This window comes from Canis lupus, chromosome 24 (assembly GCF_048164855.1).
Source record: "Canis lupus baileyi chromosome 24, mCanLup2.hap1, whole genome shotgun sequence".
In the NCBI taxonomy this organism is placed as follows: domain Eukaryota; kingdom Metazoa; phylum Chordata; class Mammalia; order Carnivora; family Canidae; genus Canis; species Canis lupus.
This window is the reverse complement of record NC_132861.1, coordinates 28,333,424-28,355,320: the sequence shown is the minus strand read 5'-3', so window position 1 is coordinate 28,355,320 and position 21,897 is coordinate 28,333,424. Positions and strand designations below refer to the sequence as shown.

General features: G+C 38.9%; 1 protein-coding gene across 2 annotated transcripts in view; it reads left to right on the top strand.

Moving 5' to 3' along the window:
* Window positions 1-1,617: 1,617 nt before the first annotated feature.
* MTMR9 (myotubularin related protein 9) overlaps window positions 1,618-21,897 on the top strand; it is a 53,027-nt gene continuing 32,747 nt past the window's right edge. Inside the window, exons 1-4 of one of the 2 annotated variants that reach the window (XM_072796060.1) lie at window positions 1,618-1,907; window positions 2,250-2,299; window positions 12,944-13,052; window positions 16,085-16,210. In XM_072796060.1, the coding sequence (XP_072652161.1) occupies window positions 13,017-13,052; window positions 16,085-16,210 (162 nt within the window). In that variant the 5' untranslated portion in view covers window positions 1,618-1,907; window positions 2,250-2,299; window positions 12,944-13,016. The remainder of the gene's footprint in view (window positions 1,908-2,249; window positions 2,300-12,943; window positions 13,053-16,084; window positions 16,211-21,897) is intronic. The other variant, XM_072796059.1, reaches the window with a different exon arrangement.

Here is a 21,897-nt window from a genome sequence, read left to right as displayed (position 1 = left end):
TTTTTGGGGAATTCTCCCCTATGCCTAGTAGACATCATTAAATTAAGAAAAGACATCTTGGCTACATCCCATTGAGGGTGTAACTCTTACTCATCCTTCAAGGTCATTATTTCAAATGACACCTTCTCCATAAAACTTTCCTTGATTCTCTACTCTGGAAATAAATCCTCCATTGGGAGTTGTTATAATGAGCCACAAAGTAGAAGGACAATAAAAATTCCAGTTAAAAAAAATAGCTTTATAAACCAATTCCCGCATTCTCCCTTTCTTGTTGGTTCCCTTTTTCTTTTGCAGACGAGCAAAGCTGGACTCTCAGCTGTAACAATCTTATAAAGTGTTTTTGTTTTAATAAGGAAACATTTTTTGAGGAAGGGCAAGGCCAGAAGCAGGGACACCGTTGGTGGGTGATCTGGTGAGATTTTAGGCAATTAACTTTGTCTTTGATTGCTGCAAGACTTTAGTCTATTAGCTGTCCTTAGGTACTAGATGGTGGAGATTTCAAAGGTTAATGGGCTGCCAGTAGACCAGGACTCCGGCCCATGCACATTTCCCCTCTGGTTCTCTATTTGATAATGCAAATAGTTTGAGGAGGAGGAGGAGCACTAAGCAAGGGGAACTTATTTGAGTAAATTTCTGGCATAACTTAGCTATCTGGAAGTAGTTCAGTGGCACCGTATCTAACGGGGAGACTGTGGGGTGGTATCAATGCCCTAGTACCTTGACTGCATAGCTCTAGATTGAAGCCCAGTCGGCTACAGGCCAACTTTCGGCAAGTCACTTGAGCTTCCCCCTTGAGAGGATTGATCTTCTCCTCTTCTGTGCGTTGCACGTTACTTCTACCTAGGTCCCTCTCATAGGTGTTTGCACGCTTTTCCCTTCCCTTTCCTTGCTCAAGGTCACAGAACCTCGGTGCGGCGCTCCCTGGGAGTCTGCGGCGCCGGGCCCCGGGCTTCTCCCTTCCACCTGGTGGATGCTCCCGGGTCACAATCCCTGATCCCATCGCACGGCGAGTCGACGAACATCATCACAATTTACAGCAGCCCCACGCTATGAAGAGCCCTTGGGGGCGCAGGGAGGCAGCCGAGGACCTCTTCCCGTCGTCACACCTTCCCCGGAGTATTTGGGAAGGGGGTGGGAGGGACGGCGGCGGGCACAAAGGCGAAGAGCGTTCTCAGGGGAGGAACACAAACCGGGGAGTCTGTGTTTCCGGGAGCACCTCTTCCGGGGGCGGACTGACTTCCGTCTCTGACTCCGCGGTCTTCCGAGTCTCGAGCTCCAGCGCTTCCGCCCGGAGTTGCGCTAGGCTCCCGCTCCCAGAAGCTACTTCCGCCAGGAGTCCCGAGCAGGTCGGTCTGGGAAAGTGGCCCCCAAGGCGGCCTTCCGCTCGTCCCGTCAGCCGGCCCAGGCGCGGCCAGGCCCCCGGCGGCGGCAGCGGCTGCAGGGCCTGTGGCGGAGCGTCCTCTCCGCCCGAGACCCGGGGGGCACCGGGGGCACCGGGAGCGCGAGAGCGACGCGGCGGCCGCGGGCCGGGGGCCGGGGGCCGGGGACCGCAGGCCTCGCGGCGCCCACGTCGCCTGGGGCGGGGCCCGGCGTCCCCGCCCCGCCCCGCCCCGCCCCGCCCCCGCCCCTCCGGCCTGGCCCCGCACTACGGGCGGGTAGTGCTCCTCCGGGGCCCTGCGGCCGTGCGACCGCCTCGGACGGCCCTTGGCTCCGGCCGCGGGCAGCATGGAGTTCGCGGAGCTGATCAAGACCCCGCGGGTGGACAACGTGGTCCTGCACCGGCCTTTCTACCCCGCCGTCGAGGGCACTTTGTGTCTGACCGGCCACCACCTGATCCTGTCCTCCCGGCAGGACAACACGGAGGAGCTGTGGCTCCTGCACTCCAACATCGACGCCATCGACAAGCGGTGAGTGCCCCTGCCACCCGGGGCCCTGGCTGCACCCCCAGGCCGCGCGTCCGGGGTGCCCCTCGCGCCCCTCGCCCAGGCCGCGGGTGGAGGAGCCCGCCCCTGCCGCGCTGGACCCCAGGGGTTGGAGAAAGCCGGAGACCGCGCGGGGCTCGCCTGTGTCCGTGCGCTCTGCGAGCCACTCCCGGGGTCGCCGGGGGGTTGTCACTCCCATCCCGGCGGTCCTTTGTGATACGTGACATTCTTGGGAGCATTTTTAATCTTTAAAAATTTTTTTTATTTTATTTCGTGTTTTTCTTCTTGCACCATCATTTCCCTTGGATTGTTAATCGCCCGCCACAGTTCACCAAGTGTTGGAATGTGATTTAGGGGAAAATCTTCACTTGCCACTGGTGAGTTCTTTTGAGGAAAACTCAAAGAACTTAGTATGTAGTGTCTAAATTCCACAAAACTTTTTTTTTTCTTCTTTTCCTTCAAAAATGTTAACTGTATCGTATTTCTCCTTTTTAAAGAAAAAAAATCTCTTTTTTTTTTTTTTTTTAAGATTTCATTTATTTATTTGTGAGACGCAGAAGCAGAAGCCGAAGCCGAAGCCGAAGTGGGTTCCTCTGGAGACTTGATTCCAGGACCCTGGGATCATGACCTGAGCTGAGGGCAGATGCTTAGTGGACTGAGCCACCCAGACACCCCTCTCCTTATACCTGACCTTCTGGGTCATCAATTGCATGCTTCCTACTATGGGAGATTATAATATTTTTCATTTATCCTTACTAAAGTTCTGCTTTTGGGGAAAAACAACAACAACAACAACACAGAATTGGCTCTTTTTTTTTTTTTTTTTTTTAATTTATTTATGATAGTCACAGAGAGAGAGAGAGAGGCAGAGACACAGGCAGAGGGAGAAGCAGGCTCCATGCACCGGGAGCCTGATGTGGGATTCGATCCCGGGTCTCCAGGATCACGCCCTGGGCCAAAGGCAGGCGCCAAACCGCTGCGCCACCCAGGGATCCCCAGAATTGGCTCTTAAGCAAAGATATTAACCTTTTTTTTTTTTTTCTTCCCCATCCCAGGCACTGTCTTTCCAAGGTGGTGGCTCAGAGTCAAAAAAGTTATGCTCATGCCTGCAGTCAAAATTCTTATTTCCCCAATGGTCCTGTGTACTTAACTCTAGCCAGGAGAAGGTCAATGGATTATCCAGTTAACACTAAAGTATAAATGAATAACAACAGCTTTTTTATTACCTCTCAGGAGAATTTGGATATTAAGAGGATTCCTAGAAAGGTTATGCCTTAAAAGATGGTAATTTCTAGGGGATCCCTGGGTGGCTCAGTGGTTTGGCGCCTGTCTTCCGCCCAGGGCGTGACCCTGGAGTCCCAGGATCCAGTCCCACATCAGGCTCCCTGCATGGAGCCTGCTTCTCCCTCTCCCTTTGTCTCTGCCTCTCTCTTTGTGTGTCTCTCTCATGAATAAATAAATAAAATCTTTAAAAAATATATGGTAATTTCTAATGGAAATTACCACTAGAATTAGTCTGCTAAGAAGCAGGCTTCTTAGTGAGCTGGAAGCCTGAGCAGGGGCTCCATCCTAGGATCCTGGGTTCATGACCTAAGCTGAGCACAGGCACTTAACTGACTGAGCCACCCACTGCCCCTCATGAACCTTTTATCTTTTCTTTTCTTTTCTTTTCTTTTCTTTTCTTTTCTTTTCTTTTCTTTTGTTTTCTTTTCTTTTCTTTCTTTTCTTTTCCTTTCTTCTCTTTTTTTCTTTCTTTCTTTCTTTCTTTCTTTCTTTCTTTCTTTCTTTCTTTCTTTCTCTTCCTTCCTTCCTTCTTTTCTTTCTTTTCTTTTCTTCTCTTTTCTTTTCTTTCTTTTCTTTCTTTTTTCTTCTTTTCTTTTCTATGAACCTTTTCTATTAGTCAGACCTCAGTCTTATTTTTGCTCACTATGTCCTGCATTCTCATGTCTGTATCTTACCAATGCTCTTCTTCTGCCTGGAATGCCTTGTTCCTCCCAAGTTTGTTAAAGATTTATTTAATGTCGTTATGTTCTAGATATTTTGTGAGGCATGAGGAACACCAAGATGAATAAAGTATAGTTCTTACTTTTTCAGGAGTTTCATAGGTTATCATTGAATCATTACTCATCTATCAGTATTTAGTATAAACCATTTTACCTGCCCCCTCTTTTGTAGAATCTTTTAGTTTCCACAGGTAGAAGTAGTCTTCCTCACCTTGAAATCCTATAGCTCTTTATACTTCTTTAATAAATACATATTAAAATTTGTATTTTGATAATTATATATATGTTAGATCCTTGAAGCCAGGACTTCCCTTTGTTTAATTTTTATTTCTTCCAAAACTCCTAACTTGTGCAGATAGGCACATAGGAATTAAAAGAAGAATTGACCTCCAAATGATCAATGATGCCAAAGAATACACATTAGAGTTTCTCTTTACCACCAACTCCCTTTTGTTTTTTTCTTATTTTATGGTTGCTTTTCACACTCTCCTTTCATATTTACCCAGCATTTAGGCCTGGTAGGGCTTAAAAAAGTATGTAAGACATGACCTTTTCATCTGTTAGGGGAGAAATGACAAACTGTGTATACATTTATCTTTTTCCCAGGAAACATGATGATGTGATGGAAAGAGCATAATCTAGGTTGTTGGATCAGAGTTAGTTTAATTATCGGTCTCAAGAAATACTTCATGTGTCTTTTGTGTGCTGCACACTGCCTACGCTCTGCAGGTGCACTGGTGACTAACAGGGGCAGAGAGCTTGTATACTAGCGGAGGAGATAGACATTCAAATAAATCAACAAATAAGTAAATAAGTGTCAGGTAGTAAGTACCAGGAGGGAAAAATAAAGGAAGACGGGAGGATAGAGAATGCCAGGAGGCAGTGTGCTTAGAAAGAATTTCAGAAAGGACAAGTGACATTTAAATGATGATGTCTGAAGGAAGAGAGGAAGCTAGCCATGTGAATATCGGGAAAAAGAGCATTCCAGCCAGAGGGAACAGCGAATGCAAAGACAGGGACACGACTGGGATGTACGGAGAAGAACAAAGAGGCCAGTGTGACTGGAGGGCAGTGAGAAAGGGTAGAGCCAAGGGGTGTAGCAGAAGCTGGTCAGCGGGATAAGCAGGGGCCAGATGGTGTAGGGCTTTATTTGCCATTGTGATGGTTTTCAAAGGAAGCCCTTGGAGAGTTGAAAGCAAGGAAGGAAGAACTGATAGACTTTTTAGAGGATGGGTCTGGCTACTGGCAGAAAACAGATTGCAGAGGCGCAACAGCAGTGGAAGCAGCAGGCCCAGTTAGGATACCGTTGCATAGTTCAGGGAGAAGGTGATAGTGACTTAAAGAGTGGAAGTGATAGTAGTGTGATCAGAAGCAGTCAGGTTTGAGATGTATTTTTTTTGTTTGGTTTTTTTTTTTTGAGATGTATTTTGAAGGCTGAGCTGCCATGCCTTGTTAGTGAATTATAAATGGGATGCACAGTATTAAGGATGCCTCCTTTAGTTCTACCTCTTGTTAGATAGGTGTCCTTGGGCAAGCTACTTAACCTCTTTGAACCTCTCAGTTCTATCACGGAGGAATACAACCCTACTCATATCTAGTAGTAACTTGTATTTCAATGATGCTTTATAAACTCATAGAATGTTCTCATGTACATTGCATACTCAATATTCTTAGATCCTTCCAGCACACGAGGTTTTACACAAGTTACACAGCTATACTTTTTTCTTTTCATGGACCTCAGATGTAGAAAGTTGATTGAGTTAATCTTATTCAGTTGATAACTCATCATTTTCATGATTGATTCATTATAAGGTTTTCTTGTTTTTTTTACATTTTATTCTTCAAGCCCTAATTTTCACCCCTATATTCTACCTCATTCTCAGTCCCTACAGGCAAATATGTTAAGTGTTGCTATTTGTCCTTGGATATATGTCTATCTCTATAAAATATATAACACTATTGTGTGTGAGTTTCATTTCCCTCGGTAAGATTATGTTGCAGGTCTTATCCTATTTCTCAACATTAACTCAGTACTCTTTTTCCAGATCTCTTCATATTGCTGTGTATACATCCATTTTACTGTTTCTGACTACAGCATAGAATTCCAAATTGTCTCCATTTTACTTATCTGACCCTTTAGATAACCTCCAATTTCTTGCTATCAAAATGTACTGAAAAAATGTACTCATTTGGGTCCACTTGCAGTCTTGTACAATAATTTCTCTGAGATTGTGTCTAGGATGGGATCAAGCCAGAAGGCGGATAAATAAAATTAGTTCACTTCATCAAGTAATCCTAAAGACTCTCCCTCCAAAATGCCTAGTCCCTTTGCCCCTCCCACTATGATTCCAATTTCTACCACATTGTTGCCAAAGTTTGGTATTATTGTCTTTTTAAGTTTTGCTAGTCTGATGACTGTGGATAGTATCTGTTTGTTTATTTATTTTTAAAGATTTTGTTTATTTATTTGACACACAGAGAGAAAGAGAGAGAGTGCACAAGCAAGGGGAGTGGCAGAGGGAGGGGAAGAAGCAGGCTCCCCGCTGAGCAAGAGGCCTGATGCAGGGCTTGATCCCAGGACTCTGGGACCATGACCTGAGCAGAAGACAGATGTTTAACCAACTGAGCCACCCAGATGCCTCTTATCTCTTTATTTTAATTTGTATTTCTCTAATTACTGATGAGTCTAAGTATCTCTGTATAGACTTATGAGCAATTAAATTTTTTTTTCTTTTCTGTGAATTTCCTTGTCCTAATTTTAAAAATTGGGATTGTTGTCTTTCTAGCATTAATTTGCATCAGTTCCTTTTTTACTCTCTAGGTATCAATTCTATACTTAGACACTGCAGGTGTCTTCTCTTAATCTCACCCATTTGTTGACTTTTCTCAGGTGTTTTGTTGAACAAAAGGCCTTAATTTTAATTCAGGATTTATCAATTTTTTATTGTTTGTACTTTTTTATACTTTATTGTTTGTCCTTCCTTATCCCAAAATCACAAAAATATTCCCTACATTTTCTTCCATATTAGCTTTATAGTTTTACCCTTCACTTTTAGGTCTTAATTCATTTGGCTTCTACCTTCATTTCAAATGTTTTTTCTCCAGGTATCAAGCTGGTTTTCCTAATACCATTACCTAGCAACCCATTCTTGACTGATCTGATCCATCATATGTCAAGTGGTTTCATATATGTATGAAAGGTTTTGTAACGTTATGTGTTTGTTTCTTTTGTTTATCTGGGAATGTCTTTTAATTTCTCCCTTACTTTTGAAGGACACTTTTGCTGGATATAGGATTCCTAGTTGACAGTTTTTTTCTTAGCACTTTGAATATATTAGCTTATTGTTTTCTGGCTTCCAAAGCTAGCTTCTTTCTTTCTTTCCTTTCTTTCCTTTCTTTCTTTTCTTTCTTTTCTTTCTTGATTTTATTTATCCATGAGAGACACACAAAGAGAGAGGAGACATGGCAGAGGGAGAAGCAGGCTCCATGCAGGGAGCCTGATGTAGGACTCGATCCTGGGATTCCAGGATCACATCCTGAGCCAAAGGCAGACGCTTAAACTCTGAGCCACCTAGGCGTCCTGCCTCCAAAGTTTCTGATGTGAAATCTGTTCATTGTTTTATTGTGGCTTCCTTGTATGTGACAATTTGCTTCCCTCTTGCTGCTTTCAAGAATTTCTCTGTCTTTTGAAAGTTTGATAAAAATGTTTTGGTGTGGTTCTCTGAGTTTAGCTTACTTGGAGTTCGTTGAACTTCTTGAATGTTTATATTCATGTCTTTCATCAAATTGGGGAATTTTTTAGCCATTATTTCTTAAAATATTCTCGGTCCCTTTTTCTTTTTCTGGGACTCCCACAATGTGTATGTTGGTTCTTTTGTTGGTATCCCACAGGCCCTTAGGCTGTATTCACTTTTTTCCCATTTTTTCTCTTTCTGTTCCTCAGACTTGATAATTACCATTTTATCTTCAGGTTCACTGATTTTTCTTCCTCTTGGACACATCTGCCTTTGAATCCCTCTAGTGAATTTTTCATTACAGTTATTGCACTTTTCAGCTCCAGTATTTCTTGGGGGGGGGGGTGAGGGGGTTTCTCTGAAATGTTCTCTTTATTGGTATTTCCATTTTGTTCACACATCACATTCTTGACTTTCTCCACATCTTCCTTTAGTTCTTTGAGCATCTTTAAGACCATTGTTTTAAAATCGCTGTCTAGTATATCTACCATCAGGTCTTTTTCAGGGAAAGTTTTTTTTTTTTTTTTAAAGATTTTATTTATTTATTCATGAGAGATACAGAGAGAGGCAGAGACACAGGCAGAGGGAGAAGCAGGCTCCGTGCAAGGAGCCCAATGTGGTACTCGATCCCAGATTCTAGGATCACACCCCGAGCTAAAGGCAGACGCTCAACCTCTGAGCCACCCAGGTGTCCCCAGGGAAAGTTTTTGTTGATGTATTTTTTTCCTTTGAATGGCCTGTACTTTCTGTTTATTTGTATGCCTTGTGATTTTTTTGTTGTTGTTGAACACTGGACATTTGATCAAATAATGTGGTGACTGACTCTGGAAATCAGATTCTTCCCCTTCTCCAAGGTTTGCTGGGGTATTTTTTGTTTGTTTAATAATTGTTATTTGCTTATAATAATAATTATTGTTGTAAGTTTTCTGGATGCCTGAAGTGTAAATCTTGATGCTGTTAACAGATTACCACAGTCTAAAGTACAGTAGCTTTCTTTTTTCAAGATCTATCTATCTATCTATTTATTTATTTATTTATTTATTTATTTACAAGAGAGCTTACACACACGCACACACACACACACACACACACGAACGGGGTGGGAGGGTGGCAGTGGGGGAAGAGGGGAAGAGGGAGAGAAGAGAGTCCCTGCTGACCATAGAGCCCCATATGGGCTCAATTTTAGGAATCTGAGATGATGACCTCAGCCAAAAGTCAAGCAGTTAACTGACTGAGCCACCCAGGTGCCCTTACAGTAGCTTCATATTAAATTGAAATTATGTAGTGTTAGCTATCCAAGTTTGTTCTTATTAAAAGTTGTTTTTGGGCAGCCCTGGTAGCTCAGAGGTTTAGTGCCACCTTCAGCTCAGGGTATGATCCTGGAGACCTGGGATTGAGTCCCATGTCAGGCTCCCTGCATGGAGCCTGCTTCTCCCTCCGCCTTTGTCTCTGCCTTTCTCTCTCTCTCTCTCTCTCTTTGTCTCTCTCTCTGTCTCTCTTATGAATAAATAAATAAATCTTCAAAAAAAAGTTGTTTTGTCTATTTAAGGTCATTTGCATTTTTATATGAATTTTACAATCAACTTGTTAATTTCTTTTTTTTTTTTTTAAGAAAAGCCTATGTGATTTTGGTTGGAATTGTGTTGAGTCTGTTGATAAATGAATTTGGTTAGAGTTGACATCTGATATCTTAATATTGAGTTTTCTGTCAAATGAGCAAAGTATATCTCTCCATTCATTTTATTTAGATCGTCTTCAATTTCTTTCAACAGTGTGTTATAGTTTTCATTTAGAAATCTTAGACATCTTTTGACAGATTTCCCTCATTTATTCCACATTTTTGGATACACTTTCAAATAGTATTTTTAAAATTTCAATTTCTAATTCCTTTTGTATTAGTCATGATTTTGACTTTGTATATATATATTTTAAAGATTTTATCTATTCATGAGAGGCACAGAGAGAGAGAGAGAGGGAGAGAGAGAGAGAGACAGATGTAGAGACACAGGCAGAGGGAGAAGCAGGCTCCATGCAGGGAGTCTGACACGGAACTCGATCCAGGGTCTCCAGGATCACATCCCAGGCCTTCAGCGCTAAACCGTTGAGCCACCGGGGCTGCCCGACTTTGTATATTTTATGACACATTGACATCTTCAGACCTTGCAGACCTAGAGAGGGACTTCCTCTCACGTTAGCTATTTGCTAGAGATAGCAAGAAACTTGCCTGCAGGCACACTTTTGATATGCAGACCAACCAATATTAAGTCCATACCCTCTATCTGCTTTCTCAGTCTTTTGCAGTCAGGACTACTATTCTCCTGTCCTAAATTATTCCAGGGGCAGGTATCAGACAATAGGGATCACCTGTATAATGTAGAGCCTGACAAAATTATTCAAACTACCTAATCTTAAACTTGCTCAGCTCACCTACTCACCCTTTTCCATTCCTTTCTGTGAAACCTCAACGGTAAAAGTTCTGGTCGATGCTTTCCTCTTGTTCTGTCTGCCTCCTGACTAACCAGATGCTTCCCCATGTGTGGCCCTGCATGACATAGTATGCTTCTCCTTTTGAGAACAGTGAATAGCAAACTATTTTTTCAATGACAGTTATCTCCTTATCTATCAGCCTTACCATCTTGAATAAAAACCAAGTCCTGAGTATTTTAAACAATTGATGTAATAGTATATAGAAATACTATTTATTTTTGTGTATTGTGTTTGTATCTGACAGCCTTACTAACCTCACTTTTTAATTCTAATAGTTTTTTGTTTTTGTTTTTTTCATTAGCTTTCCTACATAGGCAATCATGTCATCTACAACTAAAGACAGTTTTATTTCTTCCTTTTCAGTCTGGATGCCATTTATTTCTTGCCTCATTGCACTGGCTATTACCTCTCAGTACAATGTTGAATAGAAGGGTGAAAAGCACCTGGGTGGTTCAGTGGGTTAAGCATCTGCCTTCGACTCAGGTCATGATCCCAGGATCACCAAGCCCCATGTCAGCCTCCCTGCTCAGCGGATAGTCTGCTTCTCCCCCTCTCTCTCTGTTGCTACTCCTGCTTGTGCTTGCGCATGTTCTCTCTATCAAAAAAATAAATAAAATTCTTTAAAAAAAAAAATGGAAGTGGTGAAAGTGAACATCTCTCTTATTTCTAGTATTAGTGAAAAAGTATTTAGTCTTTCACCATTAAATCTATAATTAGTGCTAGGTTTGTTGTGTTGCTTTTGGTCTTGTTTTCTTTTGGTAAATACTATTAGGTTCAAGATGTTTCTTTCTATTCCTAGTTTGCTGAGAGTTGACTTTTTTGTTTTTGTTTTTTAGGATCAGGAATAGATGTTGAATTGTCCAATGCTTTTTCTATATCTATTGAGGTGATCATACAGTTTTTCTTTTTCAGTTTGGCAATATGATAGATTCTTTGACTTTCAAATGATAAACCCCCATCATTCATGATGTATTATCCTTTTTATATATTGTTGGATTTAATTTTCTGATATTTGTTTAGAAATTTTGCATCTGGGTTCATGAGAGATATTAGTCTACAATTTTCTCATCATTTCTTTGGTTTTTGTATTAGGGTAATGCTAGTCCCATGGAATGAGTTGATAAATAATTGCCGTTTTTTCAACTTTCTGGAAGAGTTTGTCATGAATTGATAGGGTATTTTCTTTAAATGTTTTGTAGAATTACTCATGACGCCACCTAAGCCTGGAGGGTTTTTTGGTGGGCAAGATTTTAATGAAAATTTCATTTTATTTTATAGCTATAGTATTAATTATATTCTTGAGTTTGTGTCTTCTGAGGAATTGGTTTATATCATTTACCTTGTTGAATTTATAGGCATAAAGTTGTTCCTGGTATTTCCTCATCTTTTTAATGCCTATACAATCTGTAGTGATTCTCATTTCTCTAATTTCTTATATTGGTAAATTGAGACTCAGTTTCTTTTTTCCTGACCACTTTGGCTAGTGTCTTATTGCTTTTATTATTTTCAAGAAATCATTTTTGCTTTTATTGTTCCCCATAATTTTCCTTTTTCTATTTCATTGATTTTGGCTCTGATCTTTATCTAATTTTTTTTTTTTGCTTTGGATTTGACTTGCTCTTCTTTTTTTATTATAGTGAAATCTGAGGTCACTGATACAGAACTTTCTTTTTGAATATAGATGCTCTGCCCAGGCTATTAGCCCCACCCACGTTCCCTCCTGTTAGCCTGGAAACTCTCAAAACCATAAACTGGGATAATTTTAGGATTCACCTTGTTTCCTATCTCCCAAAGATCTCTGTTCTTTGTTGTTTGATGTCCAATGTCTTGAAAACGGTTCTCTCTTTTATTGTCTGGTTATTTTGGTTGTTTCAGGTGGGAGGGTAAATATGGTCCGTGTTATTCTACCTTTGCTAGAAGTAGAAGTGCCAAGCATGTGACTTTTCAAATAAATTTTATAAGAGGCATTCCAGTGTGTTGAGAGATAACTTTAGTAGGATTTGACCCATATTAATGGTGTTTGCCTGTCCAAATTAACAATGCAGTAATATGAGGCATAGGGATGCTTGCAATTGAGATGGAGTTCAGGAAGAGTAGCTGTAGGAGTAGTGTCTCTAAACTGGAAAAAAATATAAGTAAAATGATCAGCATTTGGTCAATCTAAGAATTCCTAGTTTAGGGAATACTCAGAATTATTAATGGAAAAGAAAGAGACCAACCACTGGCAAAGCAAAAGAAAAGTCAGAGCTGTCACCTATTAGACAAAACAAAACAACAACAATATAAGTAAGACTAAGATTCCAGTTAAGGTAAAATTACATTTGTACAAACTTTTATGAGTAGATTCGGCATTGATTTAGAATAGATACTGCAAATTAATAGTTTTTAAAGACTGAAAAAGATGCTTATATTTAAAATCAATTACTACAAGGTTGGAAGTAAGTAAAATCTGAAATGAAGTATTTTCCTATGCTCTGGAAATATCTCTATATAAACACTTAACACATAAATTACAGATCTTTTTTCTTTATTCTTTGAAGGAAGGCCCCAAATAATCTTCATTAAATGAAATGGCCTAGTAAAAATTACTTTCTGAATTTGAAAAACTTTAAGTACATATATTTAAAATAATTTATGGCTCACATTTTAATAATACAGGCTTGACCCTTAAACAATTGGGGAGAAGAAAGTTGAATACAGATGGTAATTACAACTACATTCTCTTTTCAAGGAAATAGTCTTATGTTTGAAGATAGAAATATATATGTTCTTAAGCATAATTTGTAATTTTTTACAGATTTGTGGGACCACTGGGTACCATCATCATAAAATGTAAAGATTTTCGAATAATTCAGTTGGATATTCCTGGAATGGAGGAATGTTTGAATATAGCCAGTTCCATTGAGGTAAATATTTCAGAAGCAAAATCTGATAAAAATAAATAGTAATAATAAAGAACTTTATATTCTGACTCAGTGTAGCTCCTTTTTTTTTTAGTAGATACTTGGCCATGTACTGTGACTCATGTATTGAAAATTGACAGGAAAAGCCTCACCCTGATTCATTGTTATGGGAATGTAATAGGATTTTATTGACTTATAGCAATTTTTAGTGTTACTTATTCCTCCGGGTTCACTATTTGTAGCATTTGACAGGATTTCCTTCTCTTTTTAAGACTCCATAATAGTACATTGTATGTATACATGGTAAGGGTTTTTTTTTTTTAAGTTATTTCTTTTATAAAGCAAGTAATTATCACCAATGATTATAGTCTTTTGTCTTTAGTTAAGTCTGAATTTTCCATACATCAGGCAGTGTGTTTGTTTTATATTTGTATGAACAATATTGAGTATCGGTTCAGATTACAAATACTAGATGTTTTACTTGGATAATTTAATATTTAAATTGAGGAGCTCACACCATTTTCTTCCCCCTTCAAACCAACTACTTTGCTTTACACTCAAATTTTAAATTGCCTTGTTTTAAATCATTGCCACTAAATTATAGCAATTAACTTTGTAGTATTTTCTAGATAATTATAGACACATTGATTTTTCCCCCCCTTTGGTCTTTGAGTGATTAATCTGGCCTTTGTATCCAAAACAAATACTATTGGCTTAACAATTAAAAGGAAGCAGAAAGGTTTAAAAATCTGTAACTAGGATCTTGTTTGTTTTTTAAACAAGAATAGAGAAATAAAACAATTGTTGTGGTGCTGAGAAAAATGGCATGGAATGGGTTTACTTTCTGCCTTTGCTAAATTTTACTTAAAGGAAAGGAGAAGATGAGCTGAACTCTTTTGTTTGTCTTACATATCTTGTCATTTGGAAGTGAGGCAGTAATGTTGATTTGTCCAAATTTGCTAACATGGGTAAGAAACACACTGTGTTTTTTAGGCTGTTAAATTGAAACACTCTCCTGCTATTTGGGCAGGGGAATGCTACTAACCCATTTCATTTGAGCAGGGGCTTTTTTGTTTTTTTACCAAGTGTGCATTTGAATTTTCACTGACCAGTCTACATTTTTCTTTCTATCCCTTTTATAACTTATAAGATAGCTGGTTGGTGGGTGTTAGTGAAGTTGTATACCATGAAGAATAGTGGTGAAGAAAATATAGGGCAAAGCCTATTACCCCACTTTCTGATTGCATTTACTTAGCTTTGTTATCTGACACTAATCAGTTGTTTAATTAGCTGTATATAGTACTTAATTACTTTAGAAACTGATTACATAGATACTCTTACAGCTGAAAAGAAGCTGTGAATTATGAGTCATTCTCATAATTTGATCTCAGGAAGTGAATGTTCTATTGATTGTTTTTGCAACGTAGTAAGTATACATACTGAACTTGGCCTCTTGCTTTTTCCTGGTATCCAATTCCTCTTCCACCTCCCCTATACATCTTGACATAACTTGGAAGTAACAAGTGAATTTCTTATATAGAACAGTTAAGCTATTCTTTGTTATCAAGAATCCATATATCCTAATATATTCTGCTGCCACAAATAGAATCCCATTGGAATAGTAACTGACAAGTACTCAGTTTTCTAAAATGTAGCAGGAAGTCTGATGAAGCTTTTTTATGTAGTTTCCACTGTCTTTTGGAATTGAAATGTTTTCAGTTCTTTCAGCATTAATGTGTTTAAAGGAAAAGTCCTGGGCAGCCCGGATGGCTCAGCAGTTTAGCGCCGCCTTCAGCCCAGGGTGTGATCCTGGAAACTTGAGATCGAGTCCCACGTCGGGCTCCCTGCATTGAGCCTGACTCTGTCTGCCTGTGTCTCTGCCTCTTTCTCTCTCTCCCTCTCCTCTCTCTCTCATGAATAAATAAAATCGTTAAAAAATAAATAAATAAATAAATAAATAAATAAATAAATGAATGAATGAATGAGAAGTCCTGTGTCTAGTGACATAAGATCATGACAAATCAGAATATGTGTTTATTACCTGCTAAAGTGGCTGCTGACTTGCATTAAAAATCGTGGTTGTACCAGCCACTATGGAAAACAGTATGGAGGTTCCTCAGGAAATTAAAATGGAACCACCATATGACCAGCAGTCCTACTTTTGGATATATATATTGATCAATCATTGTAGCATTATTCATAATAGCCAAAATATGGAAATAGCCTCAGTATCTGCCAACAGATGAATGCATAAAGAAAATGTGATATTTAACTATAAATACAATGGAATATCATTCAGCCTTAAAAAACAGTAATCCTGATATTTGTGACAACAAGGATGAAACTGGAGGGCATTATGCTAAGTGAAATAAACCAGACAAAGACAAATATTGCATGTTATTACTTCTATGTGGAATCCTAAAAACCAAAAACAAAACTTAGAGAAACAGACAGTGGAAAAGTAGTTGCTAGGGACTAGGGGGGATAGAGAGAAGTTAGTAAAAGTTACAAACTTTCAATTTAGATATTGAGTACATTTTTTTTAAATTTTTATTTATTTATGATAGTTACACACACACAGAGAGAGAGGCAGAGACACAGGCAGAGGGAGAAGCAGGCTTCATGCACCGGGAGCCCGATGTGGGATTTGATCCTGGAGACCCAGGATCTGATCAGTTTGTTCTCTGATCCCCAGAAATATTTGGACCTTTTTATTAGGCTTTGTTAAGTGGTATCAAAGGGAGTTATTTAACTTTTCTTCTAGAATAGGTGTGTACACTTTTTTCTTTTGTTTTTTCAGCAAATGTTAACTGAGTGTATGCTATGTGCCAGGTACCTTGTTAGATGCTATAAAAGCATCAAAATTAGCTTCAGTAAGCTATAATCGTATCTAGTGGTAAATACAATGTTAGAGAATTATATGGGTGTCCATCATTATTAGACCATATTTATTTAATACTAATTTGGCAGTTAGGAAGTGTTTTGAATTGCAGTATGTTCCTTTTTCTTTCCTTCATTTCCTTTTTATATCCTAGGCATTGTCTACCCTGGACTCTATCACTCTTATGTACCCTTTCTTTTACCGGCCCATGTTTGAAGTGATAGAAGATGGCTGGCATTCTTTCCTTCCTGAGCAAGAATTTGAACTCTACTCTTCAGCTGTAAGTAACTTTTGAGAGAACTTTGTGTAATGAGAAATAATCCAATACCTTACTTGTGAAATAACTTCCTTTGGACTACTCATAATGTGTTGTTGGTTTATCTATGCCTGAAAGACATTTCTTTTAGCTATTACCAACTGCAGCTTCTGCCATTCGGAGATTTGCACAATTTGATTTCAATGCTGCATCTCAACTGATTTGTCTTCTAGTGGTTTTACTGTATTCCAAATGTTACTTCTTTTAATTTTGAAAATGACATTGGTAAAACATTAATATCTTCATAAAGTTAGTCTTGACGTGTTTTGAGTTGTTGATTATTTTTAATAATCAGTATTCTTAGAAACAACTTTATATGTACTAATTAGGTTCCCCAAAAACTCTGTTGAACCCACTCTGCCTAACATAGTATTAGAGAAACACAGATCATATTTGTTTCCATGGGATAATTCTTGTGTTTTTATATTTTGGGTTATTAAGATCGAGTTACTAGAAGCAGGTTGTCTTTCTCATTCTTCACCATTTTACTCCTTTCTTCTTCCATCACACCTATGTAAATGAGCCCTGGTGGAGAGGATCAAGAAGTGAGGACCAGGGTACTATGTAATTTAAAGAATAAAGATGTCCATGTCAGCAAAGTGATAAAGGAATAGGAAATTCACATTCTTAAGTATGGGGCATTTTTATGTAGTTCATGGATAACCACCTGTATTTATATTTAGTATTTTTATTGCGTTAAAAACTATGTAATAAACATTCTTAAATGCATGATGCTTTTCTGTTGTTATCAGCTACCACCAACTGTTACCTTAGAGGAATCCTTAATTATTTCCTATGTGGAAAACGGCAGTCATGTGGTGATCAGGAAGGGAGATGTCTGGATGATTTGTTTGTTTAATCAAAACTGTGTACAAATGACCTGCCCATGATTTATTTTAGAGTTAGATGCCGTAAGTGAACCAGTCTAAATCTACACTCTGCAGGTCAGCATTCAAATCAGTCTTATTCTGTGCAGAAATCCTCTGTGCTACAAACATCCATGATGTGGTTGTTTAGCTTCTGCTTGAAATCTTAGTGTGGGAGAATTTGCAAAAACCTAGTGGTGACCCATTTGGGGACAGCTTGAATTCTGAACTGAACTCTGTCTCCCTGTACATAGAGCCAATGTTTCTGATGTTACCTTGTATTATTCGATTTATCTTATTTCTCTACCACGAACTTTTCTTCAGATTAAGAACTCTTATGTCCTCACTAAGTTTTCTGTAGATTAAATATCAATATTACTTGAACTTCTAGTAACAGTGACCTCAGTACCCTACACCGTCCTGGATGCTCTTCCCAGCTCTTCAGATTGTCATTTATTCTCTTAAAATTTGGTACCATCACGCTTGGTGTAGATTAGAACTATTACTGATAATTTAAGGCAGCTTAAAGTTGTATTAACTTTTTTGAGAATTAAGGTGCTAATGAAATAAACTAAAATTCGTACATCTTCTCATGTGTTATTAAGGGATTCACTCTATGTTTTTATATTTTATTTACTTACTAATTTTTATTTAGATTCAATACTTTTCCTTGTAGACATTTTCTTTTTGGTGTAGGTAATTATTTAAGCAATTTGTATATTTGATATTCTCATATTTTCCTGCAAATTTTGTAATCCATAGATTTAATGAAAATGACTTTAATGCCTTGTTAGAAATATTTAGGCACTATTACTAGATGATGGAAATTTAAGATGAGCAAAGCATGGTTCCTTCCTTCTACTTGCTCAAAATCTAAAAGTTATCTAAATAATCAAGTACAATGAATTAAGTACTGACAAAAGTATCCATAAGGCACAGGGGAAATGACATTATTAGATTTGTGTTATAGAAAATCAATTCTGATGCAGAATGCTAAGAAACTGCTTGAAGTAGATACTGTAGTAATATAAAGATGATGGTTGGACATAGTGCAGAAAGATTCAGAATGAATTAAATGGCGTTGACGACCCATAACCCTGGTTGTGAAAGGTAAAACAGGCAGTGACGTTTTGATAGGATGACACCACTGAGATGGGATGATACCACAGAGGATGGGAAAAACAGATACCACTGAGATGGGGAAAAAAAGAAAAATGGGTTTAAAGGGAATAAGTTGAGTTCAATTTGGGGGATGGCAATTCAAAGGGCCTGTATGATATACCTGTCATTGAATATATACAAGAGATAGTCTAAAAAAAAGAAAAAAGAAAGAGATAGGCTAGAACTTATTAAAGAGGTCTTTGTTAAAAATGAAAAAACAGAGTAATCAACAAATACACTGTGGAAACCACAAGGAGAAACTGAGATTGCTTAAGGAAAGCATCTAAGGTAAAAAATGATGTCAAGGATTGAACCATTTAAGAGGTGAATGTAGGAAGAATCCAAGGGAAGAGTGAGTTTCAATTAGGAGGGAGTCAACAGTGTGGAAGGCTTCTTATTCATTGTTTATTATCTCTTTCCTGGGCTAGTACATAAGCTGCTAGAATATAAATTTTATAAGGCCAGGAACCATATCATTCTTGTTTCTTATGTACTGCTAGCACATGAAAGGCAAACAGTAAATACTTGTTGAGTGAATGAATGTAGGTGTGTATTTATTCAGGATAGGGCAAAAGGGTAGTAAAGCCTTCTATATATCATTAGAAATCCCCTGCCAGATTAGACCCCTGTGACTTAATCAGTAATGAGTAATGTTTTTTGTTACCATCTGAAAAACTTTTTAATTACTAGCCAGTCCCCACTTCATAATTGTGTCCAAAAGAGATGTGTACTGAGAGCACAGTACTAAAACTAGCTATCAAGATATCTTGTGTTGCATCCCAGCTGTGTTATTGGCTGTTTGACTTTTTGGGACTCAGTTTCCATGTCTACAAAATGAAAATGTTGAATAAAATGATCTATAGGGTTCCTCCTACTTTAAGCATGCTTTTATTCTTGGATATCATGAAAGATTATTTGAGGCACTTTGTTGAAATACACATACACAGTATATCTGTATACCCCAATCTACCACTTTTGAAATTATATATTAAAAAGGTGATAAGGTCCTGCTTATGATTGAGTAGCTCCTATCTGACAAAACCTGCAGAGATCAATGACAAACTATGAATAAAATACAAAGAAACTACCACCTGAAAGCTCTGGTAATTGAATAGAAAGCAGCCTGTTTTGGAGGGGGTCAAATGTAGAGAAAGTGAATGGCAGGCAGAGTGAAATTACTATTTGAGGGGCTTTGTCCTGAAGTCAGCATGATTGTGGCATTGATAATGTGGAACAGGTAACATTCCGATAGAAAGCTCACTTTCGGGATCCCTGGGTGGCGCAGCGGTTTGGCGCCTGCCTTTGGCCCAGGGCGCGATCCTGGAGACCCGGGATCGAATCCCACGTCGGGCTCCCGGTGCATGGAGCCTGCTTCTCCCTCTGCTTATGTCTCTGCCTCTCTCTCTCTCTCTCTCTCTATGTGACTATCATAAATAAATAAAAAATTAAAAAAAAAAAAAAAAAAGAAAGCTCACTTTCTGTCTAGTGGGAAGACCCACGTGAAGGCTTGGGGCAACCAGAGAGCCAGGAAAGGGGAACCTTGATTCTGTTGTATACAACCTTGAGCTTCTGGGTGATTGCGACCAGTGCTTGCATGGAGCAGCTGAGGTCAGTCAGAACCAAGAGCTGAGCTGCCTTGCACCTCAGGTGTTAACAGAGTTTGCAGTTTGAATCTAACAAAGTTAACTGGGTGATGGACATTAAGGAGGACACATGAAGTAATGAGTACTGAGTATTACATAAGATGATCAAACACCTCTACCTCTGAAACCAATAATATGTTATATGTTATATGTTAATTATATGTTAATTAATTGATTTAAATTTTAAAAAATCATTAAAAAAGTAAGATAAATCTAACAAAGTTAATTGCCTACTAAAACAAACCACAAGCCACATTAACTCTCTTCAAAAAAGTATGATGAAATGCAGTTTCCACAGCACAACAGTCACAATGTCCAGGATACAATCTAAAATTGAGCTAAGAAATTGTGATCCATTCTGAGGAAAAAAGTTGACAAGTACCAACCCCAAGATGACTTAAAAGTTCAAATTGTCACACAAACACTTTAAAACAATTCTTAGGGCAGCCCAGGTGGCTCAGTGGTTTAGCGCCACCTTCAGCCCAGGGCCTGATCCTGGAGACCCAGGATTGAGTCCCACGTCGGGTTCCCTGCATGGAGCCTGCTTCTCCCTCTGCCTGTGTCTCTGCCTCTCTTTCTCTCTGTGTCTGTCATGAATAAATAAATAAAATCTTAAATAAATAAAATAAATAAATAAATACAGTTCTTCAATTGTCTAATTTCTCATAAAGGAAAATACGCTTAGAACCAGAGAAGACAGGAAGTACCAACAGAGAAATAGAAAATATTAAAAAGAATCAAAGAATCTTAAAAAGTATCAAATGAAACTTTTAGAATTTTTTTATAATTATATCTGAAATTAAAAACTTGGGATCCCTGGGTGGCGCAGCGGTTTGGTGCCTGCCTTTGGCCCAGGGCACGATCCTGGAGACCCGGGATCGAATCCCACATCGGGCTCCCGGTGCATGGAGCCTGCTTCTCCCTCTGCCTTTGTCTCTGCCTCTCTCTCTCTCTCTCTCTCTCTGTGACTATCATAAATAAATAAAAATTAAAAAAAAAAAAACTCACTGGATGAGCTAAAAAACAGAGGGGAGATAACCGAAAACAGAACCAATGAACTTGAAATTAGAGCAACAGAAATCATTTAGTAGGAAGAAGGGGGAAGTGATAAGTTATAGTAAAATAAGCAGGGCCTCAGAACCTGTGGAACAATATCAGAATGTCTAGCATGTGTAGTTGGAGAACTAGAAGGAGAGAGTAGAGACAATAAGGCAGAAAATATATTTTAAAAAATAATGTTCAAAAACCTTCCAAATTTGATGAATGATATAAATTTTAAAAGTTCAGCAAGCCCCAGAAAGGATAAATATGAAGAAAACCATACATAGGCACATCATAGTCAAACTGTCAAAGAGCAATGGTAAAAAGATCTTGAAAGCTGCCAGGTAAAAACAAAACACAGAAACAACATTAAGTGAGTGTGGACTGTTCATCAGAAATCATGGCAACCAGAAGAGAGAACTATAAAGTGCTGAGAGACATGGGCAGCCCAGGTGGCTCAGCGGTTTAGCGCCACCTTCAGCCCAGGGTGTGATCCTGGAGACCCAGGATCGAGTCCCACATCGGGCTCCCTGCGTGGAGCCTGCTCCTCCCTCTGACTGTGTGTGTGTGTGTCTCTCTCTCTCTCTCTCTCTCCCTGTCTCTCTGTGTGTGTGTCTCTTATGAATAAATAAATAAATAAAATCTTCAAAAAAAAAAGTGCTGAGAGACACAAAACCTGCCATTCTTGAGTTTTGTATGTGGTAATAATATCTTTCAAGAATGAAGGTGAGGCAACATTTTCAGATAAAAGGAAACTAAGAATTTGTTACCAAGAGTCCTTTACTATAAGAAGTGTTAAAGGTATTTTGATTGAAGGGAAATAATACCAGAGGGAAACTTGAATATTTATAATTATTGAAGAACATTGGGGGATCCCTGGGTGGCGCAGCGGTTTGGCGCCTGCCTTTGGCCCAGGGCGCGATCCTGGAGACCCCGGATC